An 18,346-nucleotide genomic window follows, 5' to 3' on the forward strand; every position below is an offset into this window, starting at 1 on the left:
AAAGGACAAAAATGAAATATTACGTCGCTATATATAATATACATATATGGCAAGAAATATATAAAAAAAGGAAATGAGGTTTGGAGGTTGAAATCAAAAGTCGAATATGTAATACTTATATCAGTAAATTGTTCGTATATCGACTCGGAAACTTAAGAGTTACTTACCGCATTTAAAAATTATTTACAGTAAATCTTCATATAAACTTATGCTAAATTCTATTATATTTACAATTTTTTCACCTCTAGTTTAAACAAAAATTTTGCAGTTTATTGTGTTTTAAACGGATCCATCCTAATAGTCTTTATAAAGAACAGGCGATCATATTTAACACGGTTAGAAAATATAATGTTAAAGTTGGCCTTGAATATGAAAATGTCTGTAAAATATAGCGTTTTTTTTCTGCCGCGAAACATAATATATAAGAGGAGATAATGATGTTCTGACAACCTCCATATTATTATCCGTCTTACATCCATCATTTTTTTATGTCAAAATTTTACTTTACACCAATATGAACGAGTGAAATATAAAGTTAATTTTGTAGAAAACAACAATAAAAAAGATATTTGGTGTCTTTTGCGTTCTTTTTTATTAAATACATTTTTAGGGTCACTTCTTAATATTAGATGATCTATGTTCTTTACTGTAAGTTTTTTCTAATTTAATTTTTTCACTTTTCCATCAACGTATATTCACTTGTTCGTTCAGTTACGCATCTCAGTGATAGAGTATTACAAAATAATCTTGTTGTTGTATTTATACTTTTGTAATGGTTTTATAATAGTTCTTGGCTTAAAAATATATTAGAATTCGCATATGAGATGCGTTTCATATTAATAATAACTGACAAATTTGTAGACAGTAAAATGGCATGGCTTATCACACCTAATATATAAATCATAGAGAATTAAAAGTCATCATTTCATTAGGACTGATATTCAGATTCGAAGTATAGTGTCCAGTAATTTACTAATTAATTTTAGTTCATTTAATCTGAGTCTAATCAAATTTAATTGTTTCAGGTCTGCTTTGTAATCCATCAAATTAGGCGGATGATGTAAAAGGTATTTTATAGTACATTGGTTGTTAAAATAAGAGCAATTCATTAAATCATAAAAAGCGTAATATTATTTCTATCATTTTGACCCAATTCTCTAATGTTAATTTGGTACAAAGTTGATGTCCCTTTTCTATTATGAAAATTTTCTAGAAAAAATCAGGTTTTCTTGGCATTTTCTTTGGTGCTGAATAGGATTCTGATAAATTTTGAAGATATTTTCAAAATTGTAAAATGCATCATGTGTTCGTCATATGATACTTACTACGCTTTAAACAATTTTTATTTGAATTTGCAGTTTTTGGTGAATTTTTTTTAGTTTAATTGAAAACTAGACTTTTGTTGATGGTATACACGTATGACAGGATGACGATATATAGAATAAATAATGTCTTATGATAATCTAAATAATAATCTTATGTTTATAGTCGTATAAGACTTTAATCATATTTTACGGTTATGTGTATTATATTTTGTGTATATACATGAGATAGTTAGAACAAATATTTAATATATAAAATATATCAATCTTTTTATTTTTTGTTTATTTGAAACCTTATAATTATCATAAGTTGTCTTTATTGGCTATTAGCATCCTTAATTTAAAATCTATTTTAGCATCATGTTACACATTTTATTGAAACAAGTGTTGGTAACAGTTCTAGAAATCGATTAAAAGTAGTGACTGTACTACTAGTAGTGAATTGGCTAGTTTTTACTATCGACTGCTTCAGTCGCTATTTTTGGTTCGATTGGTTTTACTACTTTTTACCAGTCACTGTTTTAGTCGACTGTTATTTCGATTACTCCCTCGATTTCTGTTAAAAATGTTTTCTTTCAGTTATAAATAGATCATTTATACCATTTCATTCACATTTTTAGGTTTTGTTTAAGTTCTATTGCATTGCCCATATTTATTATAGTATATTATTTAAAAAAATCATTCCTTTTTACACATCCACAGAAATTGGATGTTATGTATAATTATTATAATAGTATTTAGAAATTATTTTTCCCTTTTCTTTCTTAAAGTTAGTTCGTGAAGGATTTTATACATCTCCGTCTCGCTTATACTACCGTTGGAAAATATAACCACATATAAAATTAACTGGCCCAAGCAATTATCTCCGTTATTTCCTCTCTCACAATTTATACAGGAAAGGGTTCTTACATCTTCGTATGAAATCACGAATTTAACAAAACAGTCGAACCATGCATTAGACTGAAAATATTAATTACCATTTTAGCTAATTAGTTTTTTGACTATTAACTGATTCGACTGTTTTGCGACTATGTTTTGTATATACTATGTTTCGACTGTGTTCAGTCGATAGTTCCCAACTCTAATTAAGAGATATTTGAAAAACAACTTTTAACAAGTAAGACTTTTTTATAGAAATATATCTTTGTGTCCTCACAACAATTTTACATCTTTTCCATTATCTATACGTTATGAAGTCTTCAAGGGATTTTATAATAACTTTTTTTATATAATTGTTTCGGCTATTTATACTAATCTTGTACATTTAAATTGTGTTTCTTCCCATCGATTTCTTGCGTATTATGAGTTATGTCTTTTTGAATTTATAATAAATTATTGAGTAGCCTGCGATGTTGAAATTTATTAGCCTTTTATATTTTAGACTTATTCTCTGTATTTATATGAATAGTCTTAATTTCCTATCAATTAATACGTTGTATTTTAATAAAATTTGCGATTTTTATATTTAAAACAGTTAATTATCTTTCAACTAGTAAACGTTAATCGCACTTTTTGCTATCTAGCATAGTACATTTCATAGAACAGTGTTCGTTGCAGGATTTTACGTATTTTCCCTAAAATCCTGACGGTGTCTAGACCAGTCCTTAGATAAAGTTTCCTGCCTTCGTTATGGTAAGAGAGATTTTAAAAATAAAATGTTATATAAATGCAAATGGAAATACTGTGACAAAGATCTTATTTCTGAGCCCTATTTAAGAATTTCTTTGTTTTTCTTGTAAGACGGGACCGTTTCCATGCATATACATATTTTTAATTATTTAATTTATACAGGATTATTCACTTTTAAAGGGGGATTTGTCGGCGATTTTAACGGCGAATAATTTTGCAATGGGGTAGATTTCGGGCGCATATTATTAGATTATTCGAGCAGGTTTTAAAAAACTAATTGAGTCGTTGTAACTTTGAAATATGTTTTAAAAAATGCCACCATCAATAAAGCGAGAGCCTCTGGTACTAGACGAGGATAAGCAATATTGAAACAAAAAATAATATTGTACGCCATTTTTGCGTATAAGAGATGCTTAAATTAAAATAAAATATTGCCCCTATTGTTGCGATAGGCGCTGAGCTGGATATTTTATGCTGGTGATAGTAATCGTAAATGTCTCTAGGCAACAGTGAAGATAGCCGACGAGGAATAACCATCAGTTCAGTCGTGTGAGTGTTTGATTGTTGATTTTATGCTAGTACGCTGCAAACGTTTCACATTTTTACGACTATATCATCCACGTTCTATAAAAGAACGTGCTTAAAATTAAGTGACAAAGCGAAATCCAGATATGAATTTCAACTATAATGTATCCGAAATTCCAGTGAACTCACGTTATGACGCTTTATAATAATCATAAGTTGTCTTTATTGACTACTAGCATCCTAAATTTAAAATCTATTTTAGCATCATATTACACATTTTATCGAAGCAAGTGTTTGTAACCGTCTTACAAATAGATTAAAAGTAGTGTTGGGAACTATCGACTATTTAGTAATTGACTACTTTTTACTATCGATTGTTACTGTATTATCGTTGCATCGAATATTAGTAATAAAATTTCTTTAAAAAAATATAATGTTGGATTCACCCAAAAAATAAAACGTTTACATACCTTGTTTAAAATTATGAGTAACTTTTTAATATAAACATAAATTAATGTAATTGATAACAATTATTTCAGAGATTATTGTTTGACTGAAATTTCTCTATAAAACACTTAGGGATATGCCGCTCTTGAGGGAAGTCATTTTTTCATAAATTGTTAGGAGACGTAGGATTTAAATCGTGTAAAGATAATCAAAGAAGACGTCTAACAGAACTTAAAAAATTTTAAATGCATGTAAATAATAAGCAATTAGGAGAGTGTAAAGAGAGCAAGAGTTGATGGAAATAAGTTAAAGTTAGAATAACATTTGGTTAGTTTTGTTAATCAAATTGTTTTTTCAATTTATTCATACCCAGTCTTTTATAAATTATTCAAAAATGTTTCGTAATCGATGTTGAGCTCCTATCATCGGATTTTTCAACTATTAGTCGGCTTGGATGAGGTTCATCTCTAATAATGGCGAAATATTCTTCTACGGTCGCTGTTTTAATTGTAAATTTTATGTGAATCATAGAAATTAAGAATGAATACAGAATTTACTTTATCAGTATATCCAAAATACTCTCTAAAATGAGATATGTGCTAGGGTGGTTCAAATATGACGAACTCCTCTACCTCGCCGTCGGTGTTGAATCTTTGACCTCCGAGAGCTTCTTTCAGTGGTACGAATATGTGGCAGTCACAGGGTGATAAAGCCGGACTGTAGGGGGGCTGTTTCAGTACCTCGCACCCTAATTCCGGTATTGTATCGAGCGTGAGATGCGCGGTATGAGGGCGCGTCTTATCATAGAGAAGCGATTCTTCACTTCACTTCGTACTGAAATATTCCGCCGTTTCGTGCGATTAACGGGTCTCATATGTATTTTCAGAAGGTTAGAGTAGTATGCAGCATTAGTGATACGTTGGGTGCGCAGGAAATCGACGTACAGCACGCTCCGCCCGTCTCAGAACATCGTACACAGAACCTTACCCGAGGACCTGATTGTCTTTGTTTTGACTCCTTTCCTCCTTCTTCCTCCACTCTTTAGGCAACATCATGCTTTCGGGAGTGAATAGTGTACTCATGTTTCGTTTGTAGTGAAGATTCGCGTTAAAAACCGTCCCCTTGCGCATCATATCGCGTCATCAAGGGGAGACAAGCTTTCAACCGCGTAAACTTTTGCTCGAAGTTCAACAGTTTAGGAACCCATCACGCCGTTATTTTGCGATATTGAAGGTTTTCGTGGATGATAGACTTTACACTACCAATACTGAATCCGAGTTCAGCCGAAATTTCTCAAACATTCATCCAAAGCGGCGAATATTGTCTGGTGTGATGCTGGTTCACGGTTGACGATCATGCGGCCTATTCTCGACGGTTTCGCGGCCATCCGCGGAATACTCTGCCTATTTAAACATGGCAGTCCTTCTCAGGTACTCACTGCCAAACTGATTTCACAAACGCAGAAGAAGTTCCATCTTTTTAACGCCTTCCCACACTAAAAAACGAATGACAATACGTTGCGCTACGGCAGTCGGCACTTGACGTTCACTCACGGTCGCATCTTGCGCGTGAAACATACGCTCCCGACGAAAACTATGCCACACTGTTTGCAAGCGACCCAGCTATCACATACCCAAGCCACGCCCTTCAAAACCTATATGCGCGTCATCTACAGCATTTGTCTCCATCATATTTGAACCACCCTCGTAATTTGAAATTCGAATATACTTTTCCTCTAACCGTTCATTATTTTCTATATGATCCAAGGTCTCATTTTTTCTTCATTTCCTTTCAATTAGCAATTAAAAATAGCATCTTATATAAATGGGTATATATTGCAGGAGAGAAATACAGTCAATACTCCCTATTCCTTGATAAGCAACTAAGGACATTATTTAACATAGCAGGCTAGGTCATATATCAATGCTCTACTGTGAAATATTATGTAAATTTGAAATTTAAGGCTCAGTTAATTGCACATTGACCGACACTATTTCCTTGGTGAATCGTGCCCAATGCGCATTAATTTTATGACAGATTGTTACTATTTGTTTATCTTTTCCATTGTACGATGTAATCTACTATTGACTGCGAATCGTAAAATACACATACTGCTTCTTAAATAATGGTTTAAACGGTTTTTATGATCATTTGGAGTTCTTTATTGTATTCGATAGGTGTTATTTAAATACTATAACAAGATATAGTGTGGATATAGTAAATATAATGGTGTAATTGATAGAGTTTCTTTGTTGTTAAAAAATATGCTAAAGGTGTTATAAAAAATACAACCTAATTAAGCTATTGTTTAACTATACGAAGTCTCGTTCAGAGGACTATTTAACACATGGACTGAAACAGGCCTAAAACATAGGCTAGGTTACACATATGGCGCTAGTTTTATTGCTTTCACCGCTTTAGTTATTAAGAAAGCTATTAAAATTTCAATACACTAATTTTGTTATTTTCAAAACAATGTATCAAAAATAATTTTGTGTTTTAATTTTACATTACTTCTTAATGGGAAACGTATCGTTCAAGGCAAACAATAGCTTCAAGAATGTTATAAGGATCCCGCTCCGCCAGAGACAACAATAAAACGTTGCTTTGCTGGCTTCAAGCTTGGTCGTAGAGACACCGATTTTGAAGAACGTGAGTTTTTGGCTGTGAGAAAGCTGTGTTTAAAGCTGCGTCGCGTTTGCTCACTCATCAAAAACTTGTTGTTGATCCTGAGCGGTATTTGGCCATCTTTAAACGTAACAATCATAAATTTTTGTATCGATATGTGGCAATGGATGAAACATGGATCCATCACTTCACTCCGGAATCAAAACGATCGTCATCTAAGTGAGCGGCAACTGGTGAAACTCGCCCAAAGAGCTCAAAAGCACAACAAACAATCGACCGGAAAGTTTATTGCCTCGATATTTTGGGATGTGCTTGTAATGTTCTCTTGAGCGTTTGAAGGCTGAGATTGCAAAGGAAGGCCCACAAATATCAATGAAAAATTTTTGTTTCATCAAGACAATTCACCTGTTACAAGTCAATTCAATCAATACATCAATTAAACTTCAGTTTGCACCCACATCCAACGTATTTGCCATATATAGCTCCCAGCGACTACTGGTTGTTCGCAGACCTCAAGAAATGCTCACTGATAAGATATCTCGCTCAAATAATGAGGTTATCGCTGAAACTGAATGTGTAGCTCCTGATGGAGATTACAGTGATGAATAAAGCCAATTTTGAACAAAATAAACGCTTTTTTTCTTATTAGTCCATCTGTTATATTTACCTGATGCTATAATCAGTAACGCAGATAGAAAAACTAGTATCGACAACATTGGTACCGTATATATACTTCCATCATCATATGCTGATAGTCCGCATCATTTTCCAGAATATATTGAAGGCGCCATAACTTTTATGCGTGCATTCGGTCGACCAGATCTGTTAATCACGTTTACCTGCAGTTCAAACTGGGTTGAAAATGGAAAATAAATTTTTGTTCTTGCCAGGCCAAACATCAACGCATCGCCATGATATCAATGCACACGTGTTTAAACAAAAAATAAATGCGTTGATAAACTCGAAATGCACATAATTTAGAATGAAAAAAGGATGTTTGAATAGCGTCAGTCTGGTCAGCCAGATATATGATAATCTAAATTAAAAATGTTTCATAACAGAATCTTTGCCGCAAAATCTTTTTCACGTAATATAGTTTATAGTTTCTGGAAAAAAATGCATGGATAAGCACGTTATGCCTCATTCGGCTTATGGATTGTTTTAATATTTATGTATTTTTTTATATTTCTGCATCGATACGTGCCTTCATCTAAAATTCAAATATTGGTTTTTCCATCTCGTTGAAAATTTTTCGCATAAAACCTATAATAGGAAACCTTCTGTTACTTTGGATCCATCCCTCCTTCTTCTCTGTCTATTACCATTTATATAACGTAACATTTGTTAGCATACTCCCGCAAAAAATGGGTTTAATATAGATTTTATACTCTCCCTTTTGTACTTTATAAGTATTTATATATAAAGTCGTATCTATATGTATATATAGTAACACAGATAGAAGAAATATTATTTATGAAAAGTTTTTGGTATTACATTTATATATAAATAATTTATGCATTTCTTGCCTAACTTTAAAAGAGAAAAGAGAACAATCCTCACTATTATTATTATTATTATTATTATTATTATTAATAAAATTTTCATTATAACATAATGACTATGATTTTGCTCGATAAAATTGAAAATTAAATCTTTTATTTTATCCTCTTCAGACATTTACAGTGAACCAAAGGACAATTCTTTATTAGTTGCGTATTTTTCAATCAATAATTACACAGAAATAATAATTTTAATAAAGAGAAGTAAATTTTGCCAAGAAAATATTGAAAATTGACCAATTTTTGTCAAGATTTATTATACCTTATATTAATAGAAATAAGGTTTCTATCAATTTTACTAATAAACAACTGCTGCTTTCTTCTACAGCTATGTCTACACACTCGTCACCTTTTTCTACGAACTTCCGTGGTAAAATAAAATTAATATTCTCCAAAACCGATATGGTTATCATAAGCATTGGAAACATTTTGAATAATTTATTATAAAATGTTTTAGTCGTTCTAATATATTTTATTTCAATATAAATATATAAGTGAAAATAAAGTGCTAGGTAAAAATGACATGACAAATAACGAAATGAGAAATATTTGGAACAGGTACACGAAATTAAAACTACGCACCTCTAACTGAAAAATACTGATTTTACTTTATTTAATTTTTCTAATTATTATCAATTCCTAGTTCTGTCTTTACTATATATATGTGATATAGCACGACTAATACTGTTCTAGTTGTACAAGAAAAAATGGAAGTTGTGTTAGATTGAAATAAGTAATGAGTGAAATGTCTAGACAGGGTTTATAATAGAGTAGAATTTAGTCGGAAGTACCGCTTGCACCCTTGGTTTAACAAGTCTTCAGTTTGTTATATAAAAATACAGTTGTTTTAAAGTAAAATGAAAGTTTTTTGCTACATTAAATCCTTTATATTTCATAATTTATACACTTCATCAAGGAACGTCCGCATCATATTTCAAATTAAAAACAGAAAATATTCTATATAAAAGTACATGTTTTATATGACCAAAAATATATTCTAAAACTGCGATAGCTCAACCTTAATTATTTTATGTAATTTTAATGAACATGTTAGTTCAGTTTCGAGTTAAATGCTATTTTGATTGTGTCTGAATCAACGCTTTAACATGAATTTTAAGTTAATTAAGTAAATATATATTTTGAAACATTATTCAGTAGTTATACGTCTATGAGTTACACTATACCAATTAAAATATTTTGAATGTTAGCGAGGTGTTGGTAAGTTATACGTATTTTTCTATTTGAGAATCATTTTATTATATTTAGAATGATCTTTGTGGTGTCAAATTTCAAACACCTATAATGTTGCATTAGTCAATAAATATTATAGAATATATGTAAACTTAAGACGTATTACTATCGTGAGCTCTTTTGACTGATTGCACAATTATTTTTCTCATTGGATTTTAGAGTCCTCAGGTAGTAACGGCATCATTAGGTAGTCCCAACAACTACTTTGAATCCAAAGTCGGTTGCTCTATCGCAGGATCTATTCTTAACCCCACTTAGGTGTATTTTGACCAATACATCATATTACTTGATACGTGCTTTATTCTTAAAACCCGAGATTGTTAATTTTTTAAAGATAGCTTTTCACGTGGGCGCATATATTTATTACTTACTGCTCGTGTGAAGTTTCTTGAGGGGGTCGACGATAGCAAAAAATCTGTCAGCTGAGAGTGCGGTTAGAGTGAATACGGAAACTCCCGTCGAGATATCTTTCGCTGTTTCGGATAGCTTGCAGATAAGGGCTCCCCAGGGCCAAGACTCGACCGTGTAAACTATGGACGTGAACGGCACGCTAGTTATGATCACCAGGAGATCTGCAATGGCTAAGGAGAAGATGTACCTATAAAAAAAGAAACACTTGTAAAACATTTATTAGGCAATATATATGTTAATAGTACATATAGTTTATATAATGATAAGGTATCTCAAGTTTTGGACAAAAAGGAATTTCTATCACAAGTATCTATCTGCATTATTCTCTTTAAACCATTTCGTTGACACAGATTTGAATATTTAAATTAGTCATTTAAAAATAGAAGTTGTTTATTCGTATGACAGTCAGAAACAACATTAAAAATATAATTATTTAAGTAAAAGTTATGTTGTTTACGCCAATTGTTATTAATGATATTTACTGATGAAAATGCAGAGTACGAACATAAATCTGTTAAAAAACCTAACCTAGCTATTGAATGTGATAATTCAGTGTCTTTCCTTTAGCATCAGTTCTTATTTGAGTTGTTCAGTCTATATAGACAATGTTTAACAATGGAACAGTCAAATTTGCAATACACATCCGTTAGTTCAGTTGTATAATTTTAACCACTTATGATAATGCTTCTCCATCAGGTAACATATTTAAATTGGAGGCCCAGAGGACCAAAAATTTTCGAAGAAAATAATTATCAACATTTATTCGACGAAAACCCACCTCAAACTCTAAAAAGATGAATTTCAATTCATGAATAATGTCTCTTCCGAAGATTTCATGCGATTCGACAGAACTAAAAGAAGGAAAAATAGGGATATCATATGAAACCTCTTCATATACCCTATAGGAACCGTATATCGTGGTTTTATTACATGTCATAGAGATGTTGAAAAATATCGATATATCCATATACATTATTATTTTTTTAAATATATCGATATTTTTAGGCCCTCTACCGATCTATCGATATTTTTGTCGACTCATATTTTTTTCGAACAATAAAATTAAAATTATTTTGCGACATTTTCCTCTGCGACGGATATCCCTAGCATGTCGGGTAAAAAAGAAGTATTTTCCGTGGCTTCTGGTTACTAGCGACTTTGAAATGTGTGGTAATATTATGAAACTATGACAATATTAAGAGTAAAAAATCACTGGTTAGTGTTGAAGAGCCATTGACATATTACATGTAATCGACACCATCAGAAAGGTGCAGAATTACGAGTTGCTATAATCTATTAGTACTATTACTGTTGATATCTACTATTGTCACAGTCTATTGTTGTGGTAAAAATAATCACCAATAGTGAATGACGATCCACTTTCTTCACAAGGCTCGACCACACTTTGCAAAAGCTTCGTAGGATATACTGTTGCAGCCTCAGTGGGTTCTACCACACTCAGTGTACTCACAACAGTACCTTTTGGTTACGAGTTGTTCAAGCTGATAAGTTATGTTTAAGTTGGTATACGGTATCGAAATACTGAAGAAGCGTGAATTGGATCGATGGTTGGATATCTACCAAAACAAAACTGTTATAGAAACAATCTCGATAAAATAGAATATTGGAAATTATAAATAAATACCATTTGGAGGTAAAACAATTGTCAGAATATATATAGGTACCTATAATATTTCGATTATATTTTGTAAGTTGCGATTTATGCAGTCTAAACAAAAAGTATGCCGAAATATTGTTTAACAACGAGTATGAGGTATATGAGTATATTCTCACCTATAATGTTTCATTTTTACGAACCCCAATCGGTCTAGTAACGGTTTGGAAGTAGACCGATGGACCTTTAGATTGTTTGGATTGTCCGCATTTTACCGTATAAAGGGTTTACCCAGATTAAAATCTTGCGTAGATTTCGGAACACTCTTTATATAAGGATTGCGAACTAATTTCCATTTAATTTTCAATAGTTCATAGATACCCTATGATCTCATTCAGTCTGGGGTTTCAAACAATCAAGTCGTTATCCTAATCTTCTTATTTACATCTAAATTACCATTGTCACATTTAAATAAAATAATATTTAGATTTACGGCAAATCGTGCATCAATAAATTACAAAATTTAATGACACAGTTAGGGGAACTGTTAATGATTAATATTAATTGACAGTAGAATTAAATAAAATATAAACTACCAATATAGGTAGAATTCAATCTGTGTATACATTATTTTTACCCTTTTTTATATGTTGCTTTATCTATGACTTTTTTTGTTCTAATATAGAATAATTTTCGGCGATCTTTTATCCAGCTCTTTTTCTGTAATTCTACACCGTTTTCCAGTCCTTTCCTTAACGATTGTTGTCCATTATGTCCAATTTTCCAAATCGCATTTTTTCATATCGCCAACCAAAGAAGAATTTTATTTCTGACGTCAAAATCTCTCGAGCAAAATGGGTCAATTTAATTTTGAGCCGATAACTTTGATGTAGAGTACATATTTTCTCAGGAATTCGGCTATTATTAAAAACTTGCGTTATTAGATCCGATATATTTGTCGAAATTGGTATTGCTGTCAGTGCTAAGCGTTAAAAACATTAACAACATTATTTAATAAAGCTTACTATATATGTTTTTCAAAACGGTTTTATTAAAAGCTTCATGACGTATTCGTTATTGGAATTTCACACAGAATACCTAGACTGAGAGTTATTCCCTATATATCCTATGTATATACATATATCCTATGTATAAAATATGATATGGATAAAACGGATGTATGAAAAAAACATCAATAATCAAGGTTATTAAACTATCTCATAATTATATAGTGTTCCAAAAGAGTAGATGGCGTTGCGACAATATTTTTGTGGCCTTTCCTGATACAACATATACTTTTCCCTCCGCCTACTGGGATAATCACAATAGAGAAGTTATTAAAATAAATCATCTTCTATACAACACTATATCATTGCTACTGATAGTCTGATTCCCTGACATTAACTATCCTCTGAGTATCCTAATCCCAGCTAAATATTCTTGACTCGTTCAAACTAAAAATAAACTAGTCCCATTTTATATGGAAATGTAACTGAGCTATACTGGTGCCTACAGCAACTCGATTTGGCCTCAGTAGGCATACCTTATCAACGTTCCTAGGAAGAAAACCATTCTAAAAGAAATTTCGTTCCGCTTTCTGGGCTAGTTCCATATCACGCATATTTTTGTAGCTACTTTTTTTTCGTGTTGGTTACTTTTAGCCTATAAATCTGTGAGATTTATTTTGGAATCTCTTTATGAATATCCATTTTATATGAGCTATGTGCTATTTATAAACTTATTTGCACAAAAATTATATATTAACTTTCACCTCACACAAGTATTAGATTGATATCTTAAAATGTTTTATAATTACATTTCTAAAAGCTATTTTTGCTGACGATGATATCATAGGGGTTATAGCTAAAAACTAAAAAGAAGCTGCAATAGCATTATTACCAAAATAAATGCAATAACAAAATTTAACAATTGGATAAACTAAAGACGAATCAAAATGAGTGATGTTAAATATCTCCACGCAAAATACACTTAGCGATATACAAACACATGCATGCAACACATGCTGTAACAAGAATAATTAATATCCGAATGATATGGTTTAATGTAGTAAATATATATGGGAATATGAAGCTACACAGTTGATAAGCTCAGGTGAAGAAGAACAGAACTGGGTAGTAAATTAAGATAAATGTTCCTTGAAGAAACACTTCACAGTCAACATACAAAAATAGTACTTGTTCTTTATTAACAACTATGTTTACAATAATTGCAATATTACTATATATTACTAGTATATAATTACTATACTAACAAATTTATGTAAGTAGTAGGTAAGATAATACACGTCAATATTATAGTAATCAAATGTATTATTTGAATATTTGATCCCCGTTCAGTATATAAGTATTTGCTTGTTTCTATTTGTCTCAATGATTTTTTTCCACATGCACTTACAGAAAAATTATTTGTTCAAGCTATAACATTAATATATGAAGTACACTATTTAACAAAAAATAAATTCTGTTTACTACACCATCGTATCAACAATACGACATATCTCGTAATAACACCTATTAAGTAAAAATTCAAAATGACCATAAGAATATTTTAAACATTATTTAAGAGGCATAATATACGCTTTACGATTCGTTGTCAATAGTAGATTACATCGTACAATGGAAAAGATGAACAAATGATAACAAACAGTCATAAAATTAATGCGCATTTGGCACGATTTACCAAGAAAATAGCATGGGGCCTTGTGCAATAAACTGACATTTATTTTCGAAATTTACATATTTAAAATAGATCAAATAACGTCTTTGATTGCTTATAAAGGAATAGAAATTATTGCCTATATTTATCCAGTATCTTATCTATTATTTTTCACTTTTAATACATGCCTTTATATGAAATTTTTTTCATATAATAGATGCATCTATTTTTAATTATTATTTGTAAAGAAATGAAAATACATGTCAGAGGAAGTGTAAGTTTGAATTTCAAATTACATATTTCTAATAATACTGGTTCAGGTGTTAATGACGTTGATTCCGTATTCAGTCATAAGCTAAATAAATCGCATAAAAATTACAATTAGAACAGTGATGCGAGAATACCATTTCGCCATATTTCGACATTATTAAGGATGAACCTCACACAGATGGACCAATAGTTGAAAAATTCGACGTTATTCTTTAAAACATTTTAATATTAAAAATTTGATTATTGAAATAATCCTCTCTACAGAACACTATGGAAATACCAGTGACTCTCTGACTCACTGCCTTTTTCCATCTTTGGGTCAGTTTACTCTGAAGACTTTACCCCAGAAAAAGTTTCGTGGTAGGTTACGTCTACATCCTTTCCATAAGAGCTCTCACACTTTATTCTGTCCGCAAATTCCCATTGATAATAAATCATATCCTGACTTATTGTAGATCTCTCTGATGATTAGAATACATAATGTATTAAAATTGAGGATACTTTCTCGATATTGACAACATTAAGTGAGTAATCCTGGTGATGTATTACATTATCAGGGGCACTCATTTATTATGATTTAATCTCAAATTAACTGCGCGAGCTTATCTCCCGTTCCTTTTATTATTAACAATACCAGAGAGTAACAGTGCCAAATGTGCATCGAGTTACCTCAATTACTAACCGCACTGATAAGCAACGAGAAGGAGGATATCAAAATAGCCATATTGTTATGTTGAGTTCAAGACTGACTGGAAATGGTGTGAATAGACTTAGAATGCAATGAGTTCGTGCTTATAAAATACAGCAAAAGCTAGTATGCCACTATGAAAATAAGTGATTCCACAGAAGCTGTTCGCGGCAGATTTAGGAACGAGCAGCATCCCACTACGATTCTGAAATAGATTATGGTGCCAACAAATCAGTTGTAAATGGGGAAGAAACGGTGAATATACTCGGTTATGTTGTGCTGATGAAAAGTAAAATTGCAACAATTGGTTTCTCCACTAGATCCACTGCACTCATTAGTTCTTGGGATTGAAAATTATTCAAATGACTTTTTGATCAACATTAGAAAATATTATAGTAGTTTTTAAATAACGTGCGACTGATATTATACAGTAAACAAAACCTTAAACAGTTGCAGATACAAAAGAATATACAAGGATATCATTAATTATTTTATGGCAAATCTGGATGCGGACATTCAAAGGCATACGGCTCACAATCCAACCGTAAGCTGAAATATTGTCCATCTACAACATACGTTTCTTCATAACAATATCGATTTAGTTAAATTAATCAAAATAGTATTGAATCGAATCTGTCAGTCGTAATATCGTCACGAAATTTAATTCATCGACAATCGGTCAAGTCGCTATTTGTACGAGAATATTTGTAAGAATAATATTGGTGATACAAGGCTCACTGGTAATCTAGTTTTCTATAAATATTCATATTTATTCTTGATATTATCCCTTTCAGGTATTAAATTTTGTAATTCCACTTAACTGTGCATGTGCATTTCCAAGAAGCATCTTATATGCCCTAGCGGAATTAATTTCCTATAATCATTTGCATATAAAATATTAGTTAAAGCAGGGAAATTTATCGTCTATGTACCTTTATAATTTGATATACATAAGATAAAGTTATAAGGGTTTAAAAATAACACTCGAATAACCTAAAGTATACAGCTCATAAGACGTGTAAATTGGTTATACTTTAATTTATGTTAAGTTATACATAAACACAAATAAGTTTGTAAATAGTTCCTTATTTTTTAATAGTTCTCTATGATCTTGATCCATGTCCTACATAAGGATTAGCAAAATGAGCTTTTCGAAAAGATCGATTTTAGTATGTGTCTTAATACAATAATTGCACTCTTTATCTTAGAAAAGCCAAAACTCCTGCAACTTTAGCTCTTTGGCTTGTTAGTTCAGCAATAGATTCTAATTTTTCTCCTGCGTTGCTGTTCCCAAGTAGTTGAGTTTCTGTACTTGCCCTAACTGGATTCAGTTGAGATTAACAATAATGGGTGATTCAGCGGAAAGAGCGCTATCATCAGCAAATATCAGACTAGTCAGTATGATTGTAGCATCATAATGAAAATCATGTTTGTTTTTGAAAACTTTTCTTATAATTGCATGCACTACTATACTAAGTTTTCAGTAGGCACAAGGAGCACCATCCAGTACGTCATAAGGACCTAGTGAAAATTTCATGATAATATCAAATTGAATAATCTACATAAAAATCGAAAATGTTACAGATTTGTGAAAGACACAAAATCATTCTTCATATCTATGTGAACTGGGTTTATTATTATGTACTTGGTTCAAATAAAGATGCTGATAAGAGTAACGTAAGCCCACCTCATTGACAAGGACTGGGAAATTAATTTTTCAAAATTAACACAATTTCGAGAAATTGACAACGATGAAAGTTAGTAGCAGTTATTTGAGATGGAATACAAATTTTCTTCTTGGATTACCTCCAAATTGGCAGAACAATAAGTTAAGAGATAATTATTGCAAATATTTGTATTGATTATATATATAAATTTCAATTCATAGAAAGAGAAGTATATTTTCATTAAGATATAATAGTTACTTACACCATAAATACCAAAATAAAGCGAGATAATTAAAATATTAATTGTTTCAGGTTTCTTTCTCCTCGATTTATCGTTATTTCACTCAAACGAAAAGATAAAATGACTAGATTATGAATTATCTAGATGTTTCGAAAAATTACAACAGTAGTGGAGAATTGTTGAAATACGTATATTGAAGTTGAACAGCTTGCAAATTCGTTTTAAAATCAGATTGTACTACTCGCTCCCATTTTGTTCTAGTTAAAAAGAGGTACAATACTGTCTGATGCATCCGAACATATAATAGGGCAGTTTGGCAAATATTTACAATTTCTTCAAAGATTAGAGATAATTATTAGAGATTATAAATCGGTGAGAGCTCTTTTGGCGCATTGTTTGTATTGATAAATTTCATATAGCTTTTGAATATATCTGATTACTATGATTGAAAATGTCGAAGCCAATAAATAAAGCTAGAAACACATTACGTCTCTTATCAATTACTTCGAACCCCCCACTTGCCAGTAAAATGCGTTAGAGAGGTAATTAACTAACAGAAAATTAATATTAAATAATGTTTATTTAACTCAGTTCTATTAGTGAAGTTAAATTGAGTGAAAAAGTGATGAACAATATATTGTTACATTCACTAAAGAGAAACTGTCTACGTGAGAAACGGGTGACAAAATAAAGTCAGCATGATGTTGGCTCTATTCTGTATTAAATATATGAAATATGCAAAAAGTGAGTAATTTATTTCGATATTGTGTTCTGGATTAATTATAACTTAATACATTTGTTTCAAAAGTTACTGTTAATCTGGGAATTGTTTTAAAAATAATATGCAATAATATGAAAAGGAATATGCAGCTCTATGAGTGTATAATTGTTTCTAATTGGCTCTTGGTAAATATAATTGAATTAAATGTTCGTAATTTATGTTATTTACATTTTAAAAACAAATCTGAATAAAGTTACATGAATGGCATAAGATTAAGCCTACAGAATATTACGGCTTCATTCCTATCATTGTACGATTAAGATGGTAAAGAATAATTATTATGGACATGCTGGTCAAAGAGAATACGTAGTGAAGGACTTGGGCTTGTTTAAAGTACCATTGTCTACAATAACAACTTTGGTTTGGATCACTCATAGAAAAAAAGATCAGGCACATAGAAGAAAAAATTGCAAATCGTGGAATTGCGAACCAATATTTGATAGTTCAGAAATTAACAATTTATTGACTTAAACAATGGTTGCTATAGCAAAAGTGACAATAACTGTTATTAAGAATTATGTTCATATATATATATATAATTATATATACCAATATTTGATAGTTCAGAAATTAAGAGATTATTCAGAGTGTATGAGATACTAATACTTACAAATACATTATTGGGAATGCGACGAT

General features: G+C 31.1%; 1 protein-coding gene and 1 long non-coding RNA gene across 3 annotated transcripts in view; one reads left to right on the forward strand and one right to left on the reverse strand.

Moving 5' to 3' along the window:
- The window catches only part of LOC143204482 (neuropeptide CCHamide-1 receptor), a 480,161-nt gene that overhangs the window by 47,217 nt on the left and 414,598 nt on the right, over positions 1-18,346 (reverse strand). For both annotated transcript variants that reach the window (XM_076417039.1, XM_076417032.1), the window contains one exon: positions 9,733-9,959. In XM_076417039.1, coding sequence (XP_076273154.1) covers positions 9,733-9,959 — 227 coding nt within the window. The remainder of the gene's footprint in view (positions 1-9,732; positions 9,960-18,346) is intronic.
- The window catches only part of LOC143191592 (uncharacterized), a 47,796-nt gene continuing 47,006 nt past the window's right edge, over positions 17,557-18,346 (forward strand). Inside the window, exon 1 of the long non-coding RNA XR_013004629.1 lies at positions 17,557-17,673. This is a non-coding gene — a long non-coding RNA (uncharacterized LOC143191592). The remainder of the gene's footprint in view (positions 17,674-18,346) is intronic.

This window comes from Rhynchophorus ferrugineus, unplaced genomic scaffold (genome assembly GCF_030347505.1).
Source record: "Rhynchophorus ferrugineus isolate W39M unplaced genomic scaffold, kcgeb_rfMv2 rfM1, whole genome shotgun sequence".
Lineage (NCBI taxonomy): Eukaryota > Metazoa > Arthropoda > Insecta > Coleoptera > Curculionidae > Rhynchophorus > Rhynchophorus ferrugineus.